This window comes from Rhyacophila brunnea, unplaced genomic scaffold (genome assembly GCF_057557595.1).
Source record: "Rhyacophila brunnea isolate RB1 unplaced genomic scaffold, BYU_Rbru_1.0 scaffold_20, whole genome shotgun sequence".
NCBI lineage: Eukaryota > Metazoa > Arthropoda > Insecta > Trichoptera > Rhyacophilidae > Rhyacophila > Rhyacophila brunnea.
The window spans coordinates 32,844,838-32,867,980 of NW_028232860.1; the positions used below are offsets into that span (position 1 = coordinate 32,844,838).

At 33.4% G+C, this 23,143-nt stretch overlaps 1 protein-coding gene across 1 annotated transcript; it reads left to right on the forward strand.

Moving 5' to 3' along the window:
- The first annotated feature begins 2,964 nt into the window (after positions 1–2,964).
- On the forward strand, positions 2,965–18,434 carry LOC147071550 (CLIP domain-containing serine protease HP8-like). Its single transcript, XM_085948395.1, has 7 exons — positions 2,965–3,093; positions 7,495–7,676; positions 8,664–8,835; positions 11,023–11,128; positions 12,621–12,811; positions 15,052–15,156; positions 17,997–18,434. The coding sequence occupies exons 1-7, from the start codon at positions 2,973–2,975 to the stop codon at positions 18,311–18,313; spliced, it is 1,194 nt and encodes a 397-aa protein (XP_085804521.1). The 5' UTR covers positions 2,965–2,972; the 3' UTR covers positions 18,314–18,434.
- The last annotated feature ends 4,709 nt before the right edge of the window (positions 18,435–23,143 follow it).

Below are 23,143 nucleotides of genomic sequence, written 5' to 3' on the forward strand. Positions count from 1 at the left end.
TGATGTGGTTTGGAACTTGTATCGTTTGTTTTTATTTTTTTAACTAAAGGGCTACATTTAAAATATTTATATTTAGAACACAATAATTTGAGAAATATACTTTTTTTTTATATTTTTGATTGACTGTTCTCTTTTATGATATAAAAAATAAGTTAATAATAATTACAAGATAAAAAGAACTTTTTACATACAAAGTTTTTAAATTTTCTGTTGAATCATATTATAAATTTGACTTGACTATCTTAAACGATCAAAAAAAAAATTGTACTTGATAGAAATACTGAATAATGAAATGAAACGTCATTTCATATTGATTTCCATAGTAACGCACGTATATATTATTTAATAATTTAGTTGCTAGGACCCCCTAACAACCAATAATGTTATCGAAATAACTTTTCGTACAAAACAGAATTAACTTAAAATGAAATCAATTCCATTTAAAGATGGCTAAATGTATTAAAAAATGCATTGGCATCGTGTTCTGATATATTCTAAAAGTTTCAAATGTCTAGTTAGTCGGAAAGTTAGTTAAAAATCGATTGCAATATTTGTACTGGACAACGACCACCGGACAAATAAGAATACGACCTAAGAAAAACGTTGTAAAAATCAACGCATGGGTCAGTGTCTGACCCGCGGGTGATAGGTTCGCCATCGCTGCTCTATATGATGGTGTTATGGAAGCAGTGAACAAATTGCATTTAACTCAGGACTATATTATTATAAAATTTCATTACTTTCAAGCGATGTAGATAATATAATGAACGCTCCTCGCGTACCTAGTATCAATCCATATTTTATTACCTGTCTCAGTATTTACCCAGTTTCTATCCAATATCTGCTGATTAAAAATTGGCAGACAGACAGGCTGGATTCAGTCTGTTATAAAAAAAATACAACCTATAGGATGGTTTTATTTATTTATAACATAGAAACACTTTCGGCCCACGTTGGTCGCCAGTAATAGTATTTGAGGCGTCCATAATTCCAAAAAGCGATAAGTCCACATTTGGTCAAAATCGAGAAAAAAGTACGCACGTATTCTTTGTATAATTTTACACAATATGCATTGATCTATAAATTCCAAAATGCAACATAACCCTACGAAAAAAAATATTTGAAGTCTCGATTTATTACAAAAAGCGCCAAGTCAGTGTTTCATATTATTTAAAGCTTGATTGATTTCGCGAGTGTTTAAGTCAACCAATAAGGGAAGGTTCAATATTGAAAAGGGCGTCTCCCATACTGTAGCATCTGGTAAACTCATGACAGTGCCACGGAAATATGTGCCTTATGCGGAGTAAATTAAAAAGTGAGATACAAATAGCGCTACGTCCAATTTTATTTTGCCTATATTTATAACATTTTAGAGTTAATCGCCTAAAACAAATTGCCATTTGGTTCTAATTTCGACATAAAATACAACGGAAAAAATAATCTCCCGTTAAAACAAATAATTAAAGCTTGAAACATAAAAACTTTGTACGCTGAAAATATTGAATTGTGGACTTGTCGCTTTTTGTAATTAGACGCCTCATTTATAAAATATAAACACTTCCGGTTTTGTATTTATTCAGAGTTCACAGAGATTTAATCAATAATAACAGAGAATACTTCAAACGGTAGACGAAAACAGATTAATAGGATAAAATGGCTCACTCGACCAAATAACCACATAAACTTGCCAAAGGATTATTTCATTTTAGGTGAGTATCACATTTGACAACTAGATACCACACTTGTCACTAGAAACGAATCTCGATTGTGTAAGGTGCTTAGTTTCAAAAATAGCGGACCTGTATGATGAAAAGGGTCAGAGCTAATCAGACTAAACTGACTGGCTGTAAGACTACTTTGTTTTGCTACCTCCACCCGTCATGTATGTACGGCTGCCTTCCATGACGCTATAAATGTGTCTGGAAGAAGTGATTTTAAGTGCTCATTCCGTCCCGAAACGGAGCCGCACGGGACTGATGCTACAACTATACACTGTAGTGCTTAAAGAAGAAAGTTTGGCTGAAAGACTACGTTAAAGTTCTCACCACCATCCGTCATATATGCACAGCCGTGGATATGCACGGCCTCTTTCCATGACGCTTTAAACGTGTCACTAAGCCGTTAAACGTTAAATTTCATGTTATGAACGTCCTGAATTTTGAATTTGTTATGTCCACAATGTCTTGTTTTTTTTAATAAATAAATGAACTGAAGGAGATCTCAATAGAGGCATGAGTGTATTTACATTGGCGCTTTTTTTAAGACTAACGATTTTTAGCAAGCCATTTTAATCATTGAAAAATTATTATTTTCATTGTGGACTAATAATTTAAAATTTTATAACGTTTGCTTTATTTAAATCAATAAATAAATTTCAATTGAACTCGTACTATCGCAATACGAATTTATTCATTTTTACAACGATTTTCTTAGCTCGTATTCTTGTTTGTCCGGTGGTTGTGTATCCAGTACAAATCTTGCAATCGATTTTTAACTAACTTCCCGACTAGGTAGATATTTCTAACATTTAGAATATATCAGAACACGATGCAAATGCATTCTTTTAATACTTTTAGCCATCTTTAAGAAGAATTGAATTCATTTTCAGTTAATTCTGTTTTGTATGGAAAGTTATATACGAAAAATTCGTAAAAATTAAAAGACTTATACATTAAAACAATTAAATTATTAATATATACGTGCGTTACTATGGAAATCAAAATGAAATTTAAAAATGACATTTCAGTATTCTATATTATTTGTTTGTTTGTTTTTTTATTTACTTCATATCAAGTACAAGTTTGAGCATATTGAGTATAATAATTCAACAGAAAATTTAAAAACGTTGTATATGAAAATTTCTTTTTATCTTGTAATTATTTATTTATTTTTGACTTAGATAGTGGTTTATACATAAAAAAATAATATATAGGTATCTAAGTATTTTGTTTATCAGCAAGTCAGTGTCTCGAATGAATTTACTAAGATCACACGGTAAAATCATGGAGAGAATATTATATAACTTCTTCAATCAGTTTTTTATTGTGTTTTTGGTATCATATTTAATTATTATTTCTCCAGGATCTAATGCACGTGAGTAGTGAATCAAAATAAATCATTATTGCCTTCATAGTATTCAAATTCCTTTGAAAAACGTATTTTAAAATTACTTTATCAAATATTTTCCTGTTTAAGCATTCATTCTGAGGTTATCAATAATAAAATTCTACAGCGCTCATAATGATTTTACGTATACTATAAATACAATATTATCATCGATCTTTAATATATATTATAATAATTTTGGAAAGACTAAACTAATAATATATAAATCGACCACAAAGTACTAACATCATTTTGTTATTTATGTATTCTAAGTCTTTATTTCTTAACCTTAACCAGCTTTATCTTTACAGAAATATTTACAATGTGTTTAATACTAACTGACAATAATCTTTATTGAGACTGATGTCGTTCACATGAGTAGTGAGTGTTTAGTCAATAGCCAGGGCTCGAAATGGATCGGAACGCACCGGAGCGCCGTTCCTGTTCGTGAAATCGGTAAAATTATCGCTCCGTCTCGTGGAATAAATAATTTGACCGTCTGAGCTGAATAGGCCATATAATAGAAAATCTAACACACTTATTTTTATGAAAAAAAAACACATAAACTTTGATAACTTTACTATCTAAAAATCTTCAAAAAACTGTCGAGCGCTCCGGTTCGTAAATTTTTCCATTTCGAGCGCTGTCAATAGCTGAATTGGATATATAATAAATTATTTGTTTATCGAAATAAGTGCTGTTTTAAAATATCGACAGTTTCAATTCCATATACAATTCACCATATCACACTTCACCGTGAAATATTGTATCGCAAATATATGGTCGTATATTAAAGACTGTCCGACCGCTTTCGGTTGTATAGTTCCGAGATAAAATTCATGTCTAAATAAAAAACGGCTCTAATCGGTTTACAGGAAGCCAGCGGCAAACAAATTTTGAAAAATAGCCGTCATACTGGTTTATTTATTAGGTAAGGTTAGGTTTTCATTCTCGAAGGAGAATAATTATAATTGTCTCCAATGCTCCACGAACAACGCGTATTTTTTTCATCTCGGAGCTATAGAGATGAATACAACACTGTTCTAATTGGTTAAACTACAAATTAGTTTCTTCCATAATATTGTGTACAATACATATCTAAAGATGTACTGTAAAATATTTAGTGATTACTATTGTTGATTAACTTGTATTTTTGTTTTAAAAATATGCTGATGCTTTGACTGCGACATGCTGTAATATCGTACTTTCCAGGAAGCACACGATTGATTCGTCTGTAATATTTTTCAAAATATCATCATTTGTGGCGCAATCACCCGTCATCCCTCGGTCAGCGAAACATAGACGCCATAGCTTTCTTAATTTATACATAGATGTCACCGTGAAATAGAGCATAATTTTATTATTTAATTTAATTAATTATTTTAGTACCGCGCAATCATTATTATGTTATTACATAATTTACAATCATTGCTTTATTTATTTGTTTAATAATTATAAATATCTCTATAAAATAGCGACGGGTTTCAATGGATAAAATAAATAATTAAATAAGCAGTTTATTTAATGATGTATTGAAGTAGGTACCTATATTATGTCCAATAATAAAAATATCTGACATGTATTTTTAACATGGGAAGGTAATCGGACAAAACAGAACGTGACAAAACGGAACAGTGACAAAACAGAACATGACAAAAAAGAACGATGGAAAAATAGAACAGCCAGAGGAAAAATAAAACATTCGTTTTTGTGGAATCTATTTATTGATTAAATAGTTATAAAACTTAAGTTTATAAACGAAATATATATAAATATTTAATACTTTTAATATTTTAAATTTTTAAGTGAAATCATCAAAATGTATAAACTATTTTACATTGGTTCATTTTAAAAAGATAATTCAACTATATATTAATATATCATACTTATTATCTGAACCCGAGTTTAAAAGTGGGTCGTGAGCAAAAAATGCAGTTTTCCCAGTCGTGTTTCTAAATGATTTTTTTACAATTTACATTATACGAGTATATTATGGATGTATTTATTGATTTATATTGCTACGTGAACTGTTAATGTGTAATAACATGGAAGTAACTAAGTATAGGAGTTCACTTGAATTATGTATCTTATAGCTTAATAATTAATACCTATTATTCATAAGTAACCATACGCAAACAAAAAACCGCTTTTGGTATTGTTATTCCAAAATTCTAGCCATATTTTCTATGCGAAGAGTTCGATTTAATATTATTACCTATATTATCATGTCAGACCAACAATTTATTTTCATTTTATTTATATTTTGTAATGGAGATTCTAAATTACAAACTGTGTTAAATCAACTCGGAATGATCAGGTTTTATATTATCTAACGAATTTTATCAATTTATGTCGCAAGTCACAATATCATATTGTCGACATGAAAATAATCAAACAAGTGGGCGATTATGAAAAGCGATGGGCAAAAGAAAATTTAAAAAATCTTTGTCATAGGTACCTACCTATAAATCTTATAAATGAACTAAATGGCTACCTATTCATGAAGCATTATTTATATTTTGTAAATTTAAAATAAATTAATGTGTCATTGTAGACGACGAGCTATAGGACGATAGAATTTCATAAAAAGTTGACATTTCAATAAATTTAATGTGTTATTGTTTTAGAGACATATAAGTTGTTTAATTAATTTTAAGTACTGGTAACACTAATTATTAGTCGTTAGAAATCGCGTTCCTGTGGAAATTCTGCCTAATGGTCCGAAATCCTACCGTTGGTTGGATTCGTTGGATTTGTTTGACTCAGTTTCAATGGAACATACCTAAGAGCGTCCAAATGTACACAACTTGCCCCTACCCTGGGGCAGGGTATGGTTTGTACTTTGTAGGTATGACTATGTAAAAAGATTCTGAAAAAACTTCTTCTTTCTTTCGACCATATCCGATCCTAATAAGATCATATGGGCCTCCACAGAGTGGAGGTTTGTATTGACAGATTTTGTTTTTACGAGAAATGGATGTCAGCCACTTGCTTAACCTATTTTTTTTTTTTTTTTTTTTTAATTCGTTTATTGAATTCCTTGCTTTTTCGTACAAGGGTTATTACTTAAGTATTACATTATTCATATTTCATTTACATAATTTACAGTTAAGCACTGTATTGTAAGCATAAAGAAAATATAAAATATAAAGAATATTAAAATATGTGTTAAAGTAAAAAGTTAAAGAAAAAAAAAGTACAGAGATATATAACATATTAAAGTATAAAATATAAAAGAAAAGAAAAGCATATATAAAAATTTGTGTTAAAGTAATGAGATAAAAATACAGAGATATATAAAATATAAATAATAATAAAGATGTGTTAATTAATGATATAAAAAGCACAGAAATAATTTTAGTTATTATAACAGAGTAAAATATTAGTATACATTATATTGATATGAGACTGTGAGGGTGTGTGCCTTCTGTGTTGTGTTGTGTTTATGTTTATGTCCCTCCGTTTACTGTCTTTATTTTTTTGATCGCTTTTGTTAGGTATTCAGTGAATAGTTTTCGTGTTGTTTTGTTGTTGAGTATTTTGTCTGGTTTGTGATTGTGATTTTTTGCTGGTGGCACTGTACCCCGAGGGTCCACCTTTCTTTCTCAAGTATAGGACAATCGGCCAATATGTGTTTGACTGTCTGAGACACGACTCCATCGCATGGACAGTGATCGTCGGCTCTCAGCTTAAACTTTTTCAGGTAGGCTCTCATTGCCCCGTGGCCCGTCAGCATTTGTGTGAGTTCATGATTGAGTGTGGTGTTGTGTGTGAAGTGTTTTCCTGAGTTTATGTCTGGTATGAATATTTTTGTTGTCGATCCAGTGGTGGATTCAGTGTATCTTTTGTTCCATAGATATGTGGTGTCATCTTCTAATTTCCTCTTTGCGAACGTGAGAGGGAATTTTGTGTAAGTGGTGGGTCTTTTGTCTGTGGTGGCTTGTTTTGCGTATTTGTCTGCCTCTTCGTTTCCGGCTATGCCAATGTGACTCCTTATCCAGATGAACCTGGGGGTGATGTTTATGTTTCTCAGGAGTGAGCATAATGTGAGGCTGGCTCTTACGAGTGGGTGTGTCGATGAAGGGTTTTGGAGAGCTACAAGACTGGATTGGCTGTCAGAGTATATGATTACCTCGGTGGGGTGATGTTTGCTGGAATTAACCAGTGTCCAATCGAGGGATTCTCTGATGGCCTGCATTTCTGCCTATTATTTTCAACCTATTAGGTCCATACTCTGACCATACACAAATTGAAAAACAATATGTGTAGGTACTTGTCAGACCCAGGATTCAAACGCAATTCAGACGCAATAGGCCAACGCTTAAGCCGTGCAGTCATCGTGGGTGTGAAAAAACCACTGATACATCAATTATTATACGTTTTTTCCAGAACTATACGATACCGGGCCATATGATACTCCTTGTAAAACGGAAACCCAAAGCAATGGACTTTGTAAAGGTCTTACGGATTGTCCAGTTTTGATGGATCTTCTAAGGATTAATCCTATTCCCGATCACATCGTTCAGAGTTTACGGAAGGCGCAATGTGGAACGTATAATAAGAAACCAAAAGTGAGTAAACAATACAAAAATCTCTCCTACCGGTTATATTGTTACCAACAGGAGCGGCTCTTAAGATAATAATAACCAAATGGAATAATTCACAATATTTGAAAATGTAACATAATAATATGGTAATTGTGCTGCAGAGGTGGACGCGAGGTTTTATAATTTGCTTTTCGATCCAATAATCATTAATTGAACATTTGAAATTTTCATACATTTTGATACATTATTATCACAAACTAAGATTATATCAGGTAATATTTGGTTGGGGTAGGTTAGATTAGGTTATGTTAGGTTAGGTTTGGTTTGGTCTAAAAAGAATGTTGTGAAATCCCATGTCCACCTCTGCGGCACATTTACCGATAACTCTTGAAGAATGAGATTGGAGAGACAGTCAGCACTTTTATGTGTAAACAGTTATTGTCACTATAGTTTAAAATACGCACTATTGCTGCCAGTAAATTTATGCACGTGTACATGCGCTATTAAGCTTGGCGATACCCAAAGGGAAACCATACGGTAGATTCAGGACATTTTCGGGTAGGTTAGTTTACGTTAGGTTAGGTTTGGTTTGGTCTAAAAAGAATGTTGTGAAATCTCATGTAAACCTCTGCGACACATTTACCCATAATATTTTCAAATCTTGTCAACAATTCGTTGAATAAAAAATGGTTTATTAAGAAATAACTGAATTTGCTAAGATACTGAATTTTCTTTCAGATTGAATCTTTTGTGGTTTTTCTATAAGCAATAGCTTAAGTGAGTTCAAGTTCGATGTAAGTGGCATTATTATATGAAAAAAAACATAAACGATGGTCACTGATTTCAAAGTTTGCATGAGAATCAGTGGTCTTTTTTGCCTCGTTTTAATTATTTATTTACTTACTCATTTTTTTTCATTATTAATCTAAACTTCAGTTAAATAAGAAGGCTTTTTTTTTTTTTTAATATATTTATTACTGATATAATAATAACCTTAATATGTGTTTTCAGGTTTGTTGCCCTTTAGTTAACGATCCAGTGACTTTGCCCGTGGCTTTACGACAAAGTTTACTTGTACCAGATTCCACGGTGTGTGGGGCCGGTTCTGAACCGAGGATATTTGGAGGAAACGCCACAGAAATATACGAGTATCCATGGATGGCATTATTAGAGTATACTAAACGTAATAACAATAACTTATTTTACTATTAATAATAAGAACAACACATCCAACCAAAGCCATGCAATTCTCGATGAAATACACATTGAACGTGTCCAGTTATATCTTACAGCAGCGGTCGGTAACCCAAATACATTGGCGTGCCACAAAACAGGTAATTCAAAGTACTGGACACTCAGCGTGCCACTGAAATAAAACTAGTAAATCTATTGTAAGACAATTTTATTTGACTATAATATACACGCTACACATTACAATATTTAAACATTAGTGACTTCCTTGAGGCTCAATTTTGGAAGCTAACACCTCAATATTTGGTTCATAGTTTGAAGTTTATAATGTTATGCACATTTCCGAATTTTCTTCGGTTAAACGATTTCGATACGGGTTTATAATATATTTCATAACTGAGAATGTTTGCTCACAGTTGTACCGAAAACAGTTCTGGGAGTTCATTCCATGTTTTGGTTATCATGTCAAGAAAATTGTCTTCGTTTTTCATAATTTTATCTCTGGCAGTTTTGAAGTTTAATTTCAGAATCGTTTGAATCGATAAACTCTAAATCAACATACTCAATGTTCAAAAGTGTATCATCACATAATATTACGGTACAGTTTTTAAAGAACCGAAAATTTTAATAAACCGTAATTTCGAGGCGTGCCATCGAGTGGCACGCGTGGCATAGGTTGCCGGGCGCTGTCTTATAGTACCAACTCCATTATATCACATCCAACAAAAAATGGTAGAATTGTTCGCGAATATTTATAATATTAATAGATTTTAATATTAATGGATCCAGTGACTTTGCATGTTCCTTCAGTAAATCAAGTCTCCCGGGATGAATGGCATTTGGCGCCGTATTTTTGAAACCACATGTTTATCATCTCGAATATTGAGGCCAAAACTAATCGTCAGTTGACATTTATTTTATGGTCAGTGCAGCACAAGCTCTAGGCTTGAAGGTCGAGGGCCTTAAAAATCAGCTCGCCAAGCTTTTTCTGTAAGGAGTTTTCTTCCATTATCCAGGAGGCTAGTTTTATGGTGCGTCACTCGCATTTTTTGAAGGTCAGCATGGGGATGCCCGTAGATGAAAATTTATGGAAGTATGGCATTTTCCAATTTTTGCAATGGGTGCATCTACTGGCGTTTTTTGTTTGTTTAGAATTATTAATAACCATGTCCTTGCTTTTTCGTACAAGGTGGTTGTTAGAAATTTTGAACAATCACAAACACCCAGACTTTGAGAAAATCACATATATATTATGCCCTCACCGGGATCGAACCCAGAAATCTCAGGTGGAAGGCCAGCGCCTTACCCACTATACCACGAGAGTCGCCCATCTACTGGTGTTAATGTGCCCACTTGGTACCAACCAGCCGTTGACCACTAATGTTTGATTCTTGGAAGCGCCATGTAGTATCCATATACTCCAAGATTCGACAATTTTGCTTTGCTTAACTCCAATTTCTTTGTCAAAATCGGGATTGACGTTCGTTGGGAACGTTATGAAAATTTTATACAGCACTATATTAAAAAAATGGTAAACAATGTCAGAAACTAATGTCAAAAGTTTTTCATAGATAACCTCAATCGACTATCAAAGATAGTAGGTATTACCATGTTGTAAAACAATACAATTGAAAATAGTAGGGAAGTAAGAATATTTATTTTTCACATACATAAGTGCCACAACAACCCGAGTTAGGGCCCGGCCTTCACGATCCCAATTCCGGTATATTTTTTGCTATCCTCCTCCAATCCGAGATTGGGATCGTTATCACACCCTGAGCTACACCATGCATATACCACAACTTGAGTATCTCAACACTCCTCGTCCAACTAGACAACGTTAGATTATGTATACTTTTACGGTTACTATTTTCAATTAGGGTCCTTACCAGTGATGCCAACCGTACTATAATTATAGTACAACACTATAATTTTGATTTTGCGAAAAATGTAAAATACTATAATTTTACGCTAAATATACCAAAATACTATAATTTTAATGAATTCAAGACGAAAAATGTTCCTGTACTATTTATTTTTCAGAAAAACTATAATTTTTACGTCTTTGTACTATAATCAGCATAGGAAAATATGGCAACACAGGTCCTTACATAATATAGTTTTGTAGATACAGTCACAGCGTTAACTGTTTAACCCAACATGCTTACTCTATTTTCAGCGACTGGAAGAAGTTTCTTATGCGGCGGCGCCCTCATATCATCACGGTATGTTCTGACAGCAGCACATTGCATCAAGGGAGCAGGAGTGCCTTCAACATATCAACTGTAAGTTAATTATTTCCGATAAAGTAATTTTATTGATATCAGGTGGTGAGTTAATAAAATATGTAAGTATATATATATATTATTTGGTGTTACCCAGTGGAACTTCTTATAATAATTATGTATACGTACCCACACCGGGTAATAAACATTATAATATCACAATAAACCAGTTAAGTCCCGTGGGGGTAGGCAGATTGAGCGTCGCTTGGGGGCGGTAGTTACTAGAAGGGCGGAAATCGAAGAGAATCATTTGGTATATAATATAAAAATAGATACTTAAACTTAGTAATGACGAAAATATCTTTCCATTAATAGCTCACTGCCCACGGTGGTCGCGCGGCATAAGCGTTGGACTATAACGCCGTGGGTCCCAGGTTCGAATCCTGTAAAAGGTTTAACAGGACTGTTTTTTTTGTCGGGTTCGCGATGTCTACTTTGCTTCTGTTGGCTTTCATCATACTTGGTGACTAGAAACGACACGAGAAAATTTGCGAATAACTACAGTCAGACATATTAACCAGTGCGCACGGAAGTTGCGTTGGCCGTCGAAAGTAAAGATGCACCCCCTTCATACAGAGCGTCCCCGTTGCGCCGTCATTATATCGATTATCGATTTAATAATGCTTAAACCTTTGCGATCTTAGGCGAAACGTGTCATTACAAACAATGCCAAGTTTTGTGAAGAAAAAAAGCGACTCGGATCACCCTTAATTTCTCAAGATAGAGCAAATTAATGTTTCTCCAAAATGGCATGTAAGAATCCACTGCATTACCAACGTTAAAAAATCCCCACTTTTAGGGGAAAATATTTATAAATTTAATTTTGTATGTTTTAGTCAGATATATTTTGTTAGTAATCTATCCATATAACACATTTCTTAGATATTGGTGATAAAAAATACTGTATAACAAATGGGGCGGCATTTTGTCTAGGGACGTCACTGCAATAAATTATGTCCTGGAGTAAAAATCTAGATTTCAATCCCGGTAATTTCGAAGTGGTCAATGAATTATTAAGCAACAGAAACCTTGCACTGGACTTTGTCATGGCAATCTGTATCATGGCCCCCACAAGAGGAGGGGATCTGACAGGGCTCTAGCCAGGGGGCCCGGCGTGGCGGTTCGACAAGATAAATGAGTTTAATAATATGACCATGAAAATAATGTAATAATAACGTAACGTATGATATTATGTAACTAATTCACATTTTTTAACAATTGTAAGTTTATCTTTGACTTAAAAAAAATCTTTTTAATGTTTTCAGATACATATTTATCAATTGATACAGTTGAAATTGTAAATTATCAAAAAAAAATCTGTCGGAAGATATATTTTCTAAATCTGCAATAATATAAATTCACTGAGTTGTTCTTTTAACCAGTTTCTTATTTTTGTTGGTGATTTAGCACACCAATTAGTCTTCAAGATCTTGAAGAATTCAGCAGCACATAAAGCGATTTCAATAAATAGTTAACTTTATGATTTTCTCAGGGCGAGCGTCCGACTCGGCGAATGGAACATCCTGACAGATCCAGACTGCACGCAGGATGGTCTATGCGCTAATTCAGTATTGGATATGCCCATCGAAAGAATCATCGTCCACGAGAGATACAATGGCCGGAGTAAGGACCAAAGTCATGACATTGCGTTGCTGCGGCTTGTTAGACCAGTGGTTTTTACGGGTAATTATTATCTAAATCAAAATAATCTTGTTCTAGATCAGTCTTTCTCAAAATGGGCAATAACGCGCCCACAAGGGGGCACTAGAAGGCACAAAGAAAATTAGGGGGCGATAAGAAAATCTAGAGGGGCGACGGCAGACAAATTCTATCTATAAAAATCCGACAGAATCTAGACACGACACCGCTTCAGATGCGATTTAACAAACTGATAGCCCCTATGTATATATAGATATTAACAAACTCATCGAAATGCATCAGATTCATCCTTCACATTAGATAAGTTTTAAAATAAAAACCTTCTTTTAATTTTAATAAAAATAGTTATATTTCCTCTCACTGAAACATTCTTTGGTTTCAGAAATAGGATATGAGTCACACCCTATCTATCATATCCATATAATAATGCATGTTTAAACATGATATTTGCAATAGTAACACCGTTTTAAAGATACGCAACAGATGGTAATGTAAAAAGGTAAGTTAAAAAATATGGGGGGCACTAGATTTAAAATAAATAAATAAGTAGGCGGTGGTCGAAATAAGTTTGAGAACCTGTGTTTTTGATGGACCAGACATCATGACGATAATATTATAATGAGTATGTCCTTAAAAACCAAGTTCATAAAATGTCAATAGTAAAAACCAGCTATGTGTAGATTTTAGTAATAAATGGTTTATGGCGGCTTTCCTTCGAAAAGAGACTCATAGATGGCGCCGCCCATTGACTGGACGCCGCAAGCTATGTAGGCAGATTATGATTTAACTCTATATATAGCGGAGTGACTTGCTTTTCCCTCCACCATCCGCCACGACTCTACATCCGTTATACAGGAGTATACCGTGACGTAACGAATGGTAGGCGATCCTCAAATTTGTGCCAAAAGTGTCCCAGAAGCAACTTTCCAAGACCAAGGTTAGCGTGTACTATAGTGCGTGATTCCTACTTCGATATAATGTATTACGGTCAATTCTCGACGATAAAAGACCTTCTCGCTCGTCGTAAAATGCCGCAAACTTTTTAATAGCTGAGAAATTTTTCCTCATAGATACCAGGTCGCAACGGTCGACCGGTCCAACTGAGGGTCGGACCGACTTGAGAAGCTCTTCTCTTGCAACCATTATATGGTGACACTCCCAGAGGATGTGGTCGGCATCCTGCAATTCGCCACATTCATAATAAGGATTTAACCCTATGTTGACTCCGTAATTGGTATCTTTCACAGATCTCTCACGGTCTGACAGCCAGTCAGTTTAGTCTGATTAGCTCTGACCCTTTTGATCATACAGGTTATCTATATTGAGACTAAGTACCTTATACTATTTATATTCATTTCTAGTGATAAGTGTTGTATCTAGTTGTCAAATGTGATACCTACCTGACAGTGGCGAAGGGTGGAGGTAGGCTGTTAAGATTCGCTATAAATAGTGCACACTAAACTTTGTTAGGCATATGTATTTGTTTTTATTGAACTAAGACTACAATTTACAGATGGTGTTAGTTAGTTTTTAAAAATCAATTAAACCCTGCCTAAACGAAACCATAATAGATTTGGTCTAATTTGGGCGATACGACAAAATTGTGCACACTTTTTCATTCATAGTTATTTGTTTTCGTTGGATTAAAACTACATATTAGACATATTGTTGGTTCATTTTTTTAATTCATTAAGCCCTGCGTAAACCAAACTAGAATAAATAAAAAATATTATTCTATCTATAAAATACTCAAAGTTATGTATGATTTAATTGCATAATTTTAGATATTTTATAGATAGACATGTATTTTTTGACTATTATCTATTATGGCTTGGTTTCTCAGGGTTTAATTGAATTTTAAAATCTAACCAACACTATCTGTAAATTGTACTCTTATTTCAATGAAAACAAATATGTATGTCTGAAAAAGTTTAATGTACACTATTTATGGCGGATCTTAACAGCCTACCTCCACCCTTCGCCACTGCTACCTGAACTGAACTAATCTTTTGGCAAGTTTATCTGGTTATTTAGTCGAGCGAGTCATCTTATCTTGTTAATCTATTTTGGTGTAACGTTTGAAGAATTTATTCTCTGTTATTTTTAATTAATCTCTGTGAACTCGGAATAAATACTAAAACCAGAGGTGTTTCTATTTTATAAATATTATAACATACTATAACTGGCGACCAACGTGGGCCCAACGTTTTTCTATGTTATAAATAAATAAAACCATCCTATAGGTTTTATTTTTTTAATTACAGACTGGATCCAGCCTGTCTGTCTGCCAATTTTCAACCAGCAGATATTGGATAGAAACTATATAGACCACGAAATGTATGCGGTTGGATGGGGAAAAACTGAGACAGGTAATAAAATATGGATTGATACTAGGTATGCGAAAAGCGTTCATTATAATATATTATCTACATCGCTTGAAAGTAATGAAATTTTATAATAATATAGTCCTGAGTTAAGGGGGGACGTGCACCGAAATGGAGGTTTTATGCTATTTTCAAAGCATGATCCTGGACATTCCTTAAACTTTGTAGATAATATATTTATATAATTTTGAAGCCTTATTATCCTTTATATTTATTTTAATATTTTTTTTCGGTCAGGTACGTATTCAAATACGCGCGTTAACATGATCTTACTCTCTATTTCATTTATCGTTTGTCGATTTCTGGCTATGGCCGTATGTTGTAGCTTAGCCACTGGAAAATGCCAATAGAAATGGCGTATTTCAAAAAAATACTACCTTCTTCTTATCTTCTTAGGTCGATAATTATTATAAAGCAAACATTATTCGTAGAATGTTTATCACATTTGAATGGTCAAAGACATAGCTTATAATCAAATATCTTTAGAATTATCTTCAAATGTGTTAATCGTGCCCATTTTTTGAATAATAAAATGCCTAATTCTTGTCAAATTTGGGATCAGAAAGATTATAAAATATAATATTTTATCGTGAATATGTCACTATATAGTGATAACATTAATTTTACTAATCGTTTTGTAAATGCGTTTAAAAATGAATTTACTGCACTGATACGCCTCTTCGAGTGATTACCTCGCATTAAATTATATCAAACGATATTCACTTGTATTAATATATATAGTAATAAATAAATAGGTAATATATTAAGGAGTGCAAGGTTATGAAGTGACAACTCTACATTTATATTAAAAAATGTTCTAAAACGGTGTTGAAGGTGGAAATATATTCTTTAAATTATTAATAACTGTAAGAGTACATTATTCTCAAAAGGAATATCGGAAAACCATCTTGATGAAGAGAACTTACCTTACATACCTAATAAAAACTGCTCATGCACATTATCAAGACTACAAAAATAAACGACTTGTCTCTGCTTAACGGCCCACGTGCTCGTCGTAGGTCAAAATTGAGTTTTTATTGTATTTTCAAACCATGATCCTGGACACTCCTTAAACGTTGTAGATAATCTATTTATATAATTTTGAAGCCTTGTTATCCTTTATAGTTATTTTAAACATTTGATGACTGCATAAAGTATTTTTGTTACATAAAATAGTATTCTTTTAAACCTCTCGCTCTAATGTTTTAGAATATAGTCATATTTCGGTACATAACTGTGCAGTGTTGTTAAAATTTTTTACATTTATTAATTTTTAAACGCATTTATAAAACCATTGTACCATGTACCTAACTGATTTATTTTTAATTTTTTTAAACGGTACATGTTCAAACACGCGCGTCAATATCATTTTACTCCCTACTTCAATTTTAGTTTGTTAATTTATGGCTATGGCCGTATGTTGTAGCTTAACCACTGGGGAATGCCAAAAGAAATGGCGTATTTCAAAAAAACACTACCTTATTCTTAGGTCAATAATTATTATAAAGCAATCATTATTCAGAAAATATTTATCACACTTGAATGGTCAAAAACATAGCTTATAATAAGTATCTTTAGAATCATCTTCAAATCTGTTAATCTTGCCGATTTTTTGAATAATAAAATGCCTAATTCTTGTCAAATTTGGGATCACAGAGATTATCAATATAATTTTTTATCGTGAATATTTTACAAAAATTATCTTGTAATAAATTATACTAATGGTTTTATAAATGCGTTTAAAAATTAATAAATGTAAAAAATCTTAACACCACTGCACAGTTATGTACCGAAATATGACTATATTCTAAAACATTAGAGCGAGAGGTTTAAAAGGATACTATTTTGTGTAACAAAAATACTTTATGCAGTCATCAAATGTTTAAAATAACTATAAAAGATAATAAGGCTTCAAAATTTTGCAAACAAAGCTTGAAATTTTTAATAAAATAAATTGCTGGGGGCGGGTTTACACGTCATCCCCGAGGCGCCGCTCCCGGCTGTCTCTAGGGGGTATCCATGCTAAAATTATTTTTTATTTCACACGACAATTTTATTGTCACAATCCTGTTAGCGGATATTTCCAATTTCGAGTTTACGGAGTAAAGTGAATCTTTTGTTTCCACTATATTATATTATAATCAATTTTTGACTCAGGATGTTTAAATTACATTCATATCTCATTTTCAGTCATAGGAATGGTGGAAATAATGCGCGCCAAGATATTTGCATTGTCGACACTGCTTTTTGAAATAATTTAGTGCTGCCAGCGGTCTACAAAATGCAGTGTTGCCAGTAACTTTTATTTTTGACAAAGTACAGAGTTGCCGGTTTTATTATTCATTTATTTATTTATTTTCGCAATCAACCTTTACTATGCGTCGGCTTGATAATGGTTCATGCCTCTTTAGACCCACAGAGTAGACATCCCCAAATGGGGACCATTCGGAGGTGTATCATTAAGTATAGGCGCGACGATATTTTGGACTCGCTGGCAGTCTGAGAGCGAACGTCGAGGTGTCAATACGTCATTTTGTTTCGTGATGGCGACGGGGGTTTTAATTCTTAAATCGTGAAAAGATGACTAAAAACGTTACCCATTTACTTTAAAAAGAAAACACGTTAATGAATATATTATTATTGTTACTAATAGAACAATAAACAGAACATTAACGCATGTTGGATTTATATGACAAATTATATTTCATTCGGCATGCGTCATTTGCAGCCGCGACCCGCAATCCGCTCATCGCCTAGCCACGATCTTTTTAGACCATGCTTCAACTGAGGTATAGCCTTAAGTAATATTTTTCTTCTTTCCACAGAAACGCGATCAGATGTTAAGTTAAAAGTTCGTGTACCTATAAGAAACCAGGCAAGCTGCCAGTCTAAGTACCGTTCGCTTGGAGTCAACCTTGGAATTGGGCAAGCCTGTGCGGGAGGTCTTGCAGGAAAAGATACATGCAATGGTGATTCTGGGGGACCACTGATATTCCAAGATACCCAAGGGGGGCAGGCTAACTGGTACATTTATGGCATTGTAAGCTTCGGGCCGTCAAATTGCGGGACACCTGGATGGCCTGGTGTTTACACAAAAGTCGGCTCATATGGCAATTGGATAATCTCCAATATCGAGGCCTGAAAACATTGATTCAATTTCAGCGCTGATGAAGCACGTAATTTTTGGTTGTGTAAATGTTTTATATTTAATTATAAAAAATATACTTATGTATTTATTAGCAACAATAAAATTACTATATGTACACATCGTTTTATTTCTACAGTGTGAAAATAAATTATTTAGTTTCTTTTGAAACAATAATGGGTCACCTTTCTGTTATCTAATATATAAAAATTAATATTTGTGTGTTTGTTTGTTCGTATTTAATGCGCAGCCATACCGTTCATCCGATTGCGATAAAACTTTGTAAACTTATTGCTTGCACTTGCGGGAAGAGTATAGGCTATACTAATATATAAAAATGAATGTCTGTCTGTCTGTATGTCTGTGTGTCTGTCCCTTATGCGTTCCTATACCATTCATCCGATTGCAATGAAATTTTGGTAAGTGGTTGTATGCACACCCATGAAGGTTTCTGAATTAGAAAAATCATCATCTTCTTCTTCTTCTTCATTATATTTTCTTTTGTTCGTATGGTTCCTATACCATTCATCTGATTGCAATGAAATTTTGGTAAGTGGTTGTATGCACACCCATAAAGGTTTCTGAATTAGAAAAATCATCACCTTTTTCTTCTTCTTCATTATATTTTTTTTTATTCGTATGGTTCCTATACCATTCATCCGATTGCAATGAAATTTTGGTAAGTGGTTGTATGCACACCCATGAAGGTTTCTGAATTAGAAAAATCATCATCTTCTTCTTCTTCTTCATTCTATCTTCTTTTATTCGTATGGTCCCTATACCATTCATTCGATTGCAATGAAACCTTCGTCAGTTGTTGTGGTAACACCCGCAATGGTTTTCGAATTAATACAACCATCTTCTTCTTCTTCTTCTATTCTATATTCTTCTATTCGTATGCGTTCCTATTCCATTCATCCGATTGCAATAAAATTTTCGTCAGTAATTGTGCCAACACCCGCAAAGGTTTCTGAATTAGCACAACCATCTTCTTCTTCTTCTTCTTCATTTTATCTTCTTTTATTCGTATGTTCCCTATACCATTCATCCGATTGCGATGAAACCTTCGTCAGTTATTGTGGTAACACCCGCAATGGTTTTTGAATTAGTACAACTATCTTCTTCTTCTTCTATTCTATATTCTTCTATTCGTATTCGTTTCTATTCTATTCATCCGATTGCAATAAAATTTTCATCAGTAATTGTGCCAACACCCGCGAAGGTTTCTGAATTAGTACAACCATCTTCTTCTTCTATTCTATCTTCTATTCGTATGCGTTCCTATACCATTCATCCGATTGCAATGAAATTTTGATCAAGTGTTGTGCTCACGCCGCAAAGGTTTCTGAATTGTTACAACTATTTTCTTTTTCTTCTATTCTATCTTCTTCTATTTGTATGCGTTCTTATACCATTCATCCGATCGCGATGAAATTTTGACCAGTTGTTGTGAGCACGCCCGCAAAGAGTTCTGAATTAGTACAACCATCTTATTCTTCTTCTATTCGTATGCGTTCCTATACCATTCATCCGATTGCAATGAAAATATGATTAAGTGTTGTGTTCACGCCCGCAAAGGTTTCTGAATTGATACAACCATTTTCTTCTTCTTTTTCTTCTATTCTATCTTCTTCTATTCGTATGAGTTCTTATACCATTCATCCAATTGCGATGAAATTTTGACCAGTTGTTGTGCGCAAGCCCGCAAAGATTTCTAAATTAGTAGAAACATCTTCTTCTTCTTCTATTCATATGCGTTCCTATACCATTCATCCGATTGCAATGAAACTTTGGTGAGTTGTTGTGCGCACGCCTGCGAAGGTTTCTGAATTAGTACAACCATCATCTTATTCTTCTATTCGAATGCGTTCTTATGCCATTCATCCGATTGCGATGAAATTTTTACCAGTTGTTGTGCGCACGCCCGCAAAGGTTTCTGAATTAGTACAACCATCTTTTTCTTCTTCTATTTGTATGCGTTCTTATGCCATTCATCCGATTGTGATGAAATTTTGACCAGTTGTTGTGCGCACGCCCGCAAAGGTTTTTGAATTAGTACAACCATCTTCTTCTTCTTCTATTCGTATGCGTTCCTATACCATTAATCCGATTGCAATGAAACTTTGGTGAGTTGTCATGCGCATGCCCACGAAGATTTCAGAATTAGAAAATCATCTTATTCTACTATTCGTATGCGTTCCTATACCATTCATCCGATTGCGATGAAACTTAAGTCATTTGTGTGCGCACACCTGCGAAGGTTTCTAAATTATTATTATATAACATACAAAGTTTGTTGTTTGTTTGTTCCATCCAATTTTGATTTTTTTTTTACTACATATTAATAACATTAATAACGTTTTCATATTTCGGATTCGATTTTAATTTAGTGTTCCTATGTTTGACCTTTACTCCTATTAGAATTATTTTCATATTGCCATATTGTATTACACAGATATTTTAATATTAAAAAAATAATTTCCTCTTAATATTTTTCAAATATCTAAGATAAATATAACCACGAAGCGACCCTGTGCGAAGCCGGGTACTTCAGCTAGTTTATAATAAATAATCTTAAAAGAAAATAAAAATACACAAGATACTATTGAATCTAAGAGTAGTCACTATCATGAAGCTAAAGTATAAAGAATAGGAAAACAGTGACCCAAATACATGGCCCCCATGACAGGGCTCTAGTCTGGGGGCCCGGGCTTAAGAGGGGCCCGGAGTGGCGGATAGACTAGCCTAGTGAGATAAACACACATCACAAAATTCCACTAATAGTAAAAAAATGTCGCCGGAGGCGCTATTTCACTTCAAGCAAACTAACATTTAAATTAAAAATATGTGTTTGTGTGATTCAATTTTAAATTATTGATTGTCAATATTCGACAACTCCATAATCAGGGAACTCAGAAATAATGGGAACTGAAATACCTAACGGGTAAAGAGAAGCAGGCAACCGATCTCGAGGAAGGAAGAATGTGGGATAAATTTGAACACGTATCAAGAATACGTCATACATCGAATACTGACAACTGCTCTCGATTTATGCATTGACGATCATTTAATATTGTTCTATTCACCAGTGGCCAAGGCTCCATACTAAGCAATTATTTAAAGCTTACCTTCTATTTTCAAGTATTTAATTTAAATAAATAAATATCTATATTGTAGGTTACAATAAAAATATTGATTGTCATCTATCGTCGTTATTTATAAGTAGAGCGTTTAATTTAGTCAAGTTTCAAATCAAAAATAAATGACGGAACGTCACAACGTGAGTGCTATTTTTAGAATTATTTCAACGATAATCCAAGCCGAATTTTCTACCGCAATTCAGTTGCCAACTTCATGCATGTCTGCGTTTTTGTTCCCGACTCGGAAGCGTAAACAGGACAAGCTTATGCGCTATGTTGATTTGTTTATTGTCTATGCTTATCTTTTAAAGCAAATAATATATAATAAGGATGATTAAAAAAAAAATAATAACTATTGTGTTCGATCACATATAATTTATAAAGTGTTATTAAAAATAAATATTTTATTAATTAGCGATTATTATTTAGGTTACTTCAGTCATAGACAAACATAACATGCTATTCACAGTTCATGTCATTTTGACATTTCAAAGCGGTGATAAAGGTTTATTTTATAATACAAAATTCAGTGTGTTACTGTGTTTTGAATGTGGATAAATTATCTCATATTGTACCGAAATCAGTCGCCAGTGCTTTAAATATATAAATATTTATTAAATTGTATAGTGTCCCGATAGAAAATGTGCGAACGATTGCATTTAAAAAAAATCATTCCCAAGGTTGACGTTTCTTCAAAAATTAAAAATTATCAAAGTTTGACCTTCAAAAGGTTCATTTAGATTTGAATACAGCAAAAAAACTTATATTAGACATTTTCACAACAATTTATATGATAAATATTTGTTTTTAACTGGCAGTTATACATTAAACAAACTTTTTTGTTGGCGATGCGTATTGTTTGGTAAAGAAAAGAATGCGTGGAATTCTACTGCCATAAGTGATTTAAATAATTTGACAAATTCCGCGGTGAAACCTATGAACAGTGTGTCGTTGTCATTAGTGTGCACCTATTCATCAGTAGTAATATCGTAAGTATTATCTTCTTATTTCCCGTAAGTTACCTGACAAGTGTGCTCTTTTTCTCTGATCTCCACAGCTTACCTCTTTCCAAAAGTCACCCTTCGCCACTGGATTCACACTATTGAACGTTTATAATGCGTGGTTCATTTTCGTAGGACACTCACACATTCAAAAACCTGCATCAAAATTTATTGTATTGATACGAGTATATAGCCTATCGGAATTCTATTTATTACCTGTTCTGTCTCCATAATTCAAGTGGGTGTATTGAAAAATCGCTATAAAATACCCTACATTTTACTAACTGTAAATTGTCACACAGCCTTTGACCTTAGCAATAGGTAGGGGGCCCGCTTCAAGATGTGGAGTCCATGTCTGAATATCTCTCTTGTATGCTAAAAATATTAAATACCCATTAAAAAAATCATATCAAATTCATCATAATATTTTTAGCCTACCATTTTAATCCTTTATGCATTATGGGACATTTTAACACACTTCTTCCTGTCTCCTAGAATACTACCGGTCCTGTACTAGTCATTGTGAAGCGCATCTAAAAAAATTGTCACCCCCATACACAAATTTTATTCGCTAATTGGTCGGTATCAATATCTAACAACAATATTCACCGTTGTCCGTCTTAATAAAAGCGTATTTTTTTTGTATTAGCATTTAACACTATAATACAATAGATACTTCAGTTCAG

Bases quoted from the DNA above. Each gene is read 5' to 3' on its own strand.
- LOC147071550 (XM_085948395.1), top strand. From the start codon at position 2,973: ATGAATTTACTAAGATCACACGGTAAAATCATGGAGAGAATATTATAT. The intron at 3,094-7,494 runs GTGAGTAGTGAA...CGTTTTTTCCAG, and splicing joins TTCTCCAGGATCTAATGCAC to AACTATACGATACCGGGCCA. The intron at 8,836-11,022 runs GTAATAACAATA...CTCTATTTTCAG, and splicing joins ATTATTAGAGTATACTAAAC to CGACTGGAAGAAGTTTCTTA.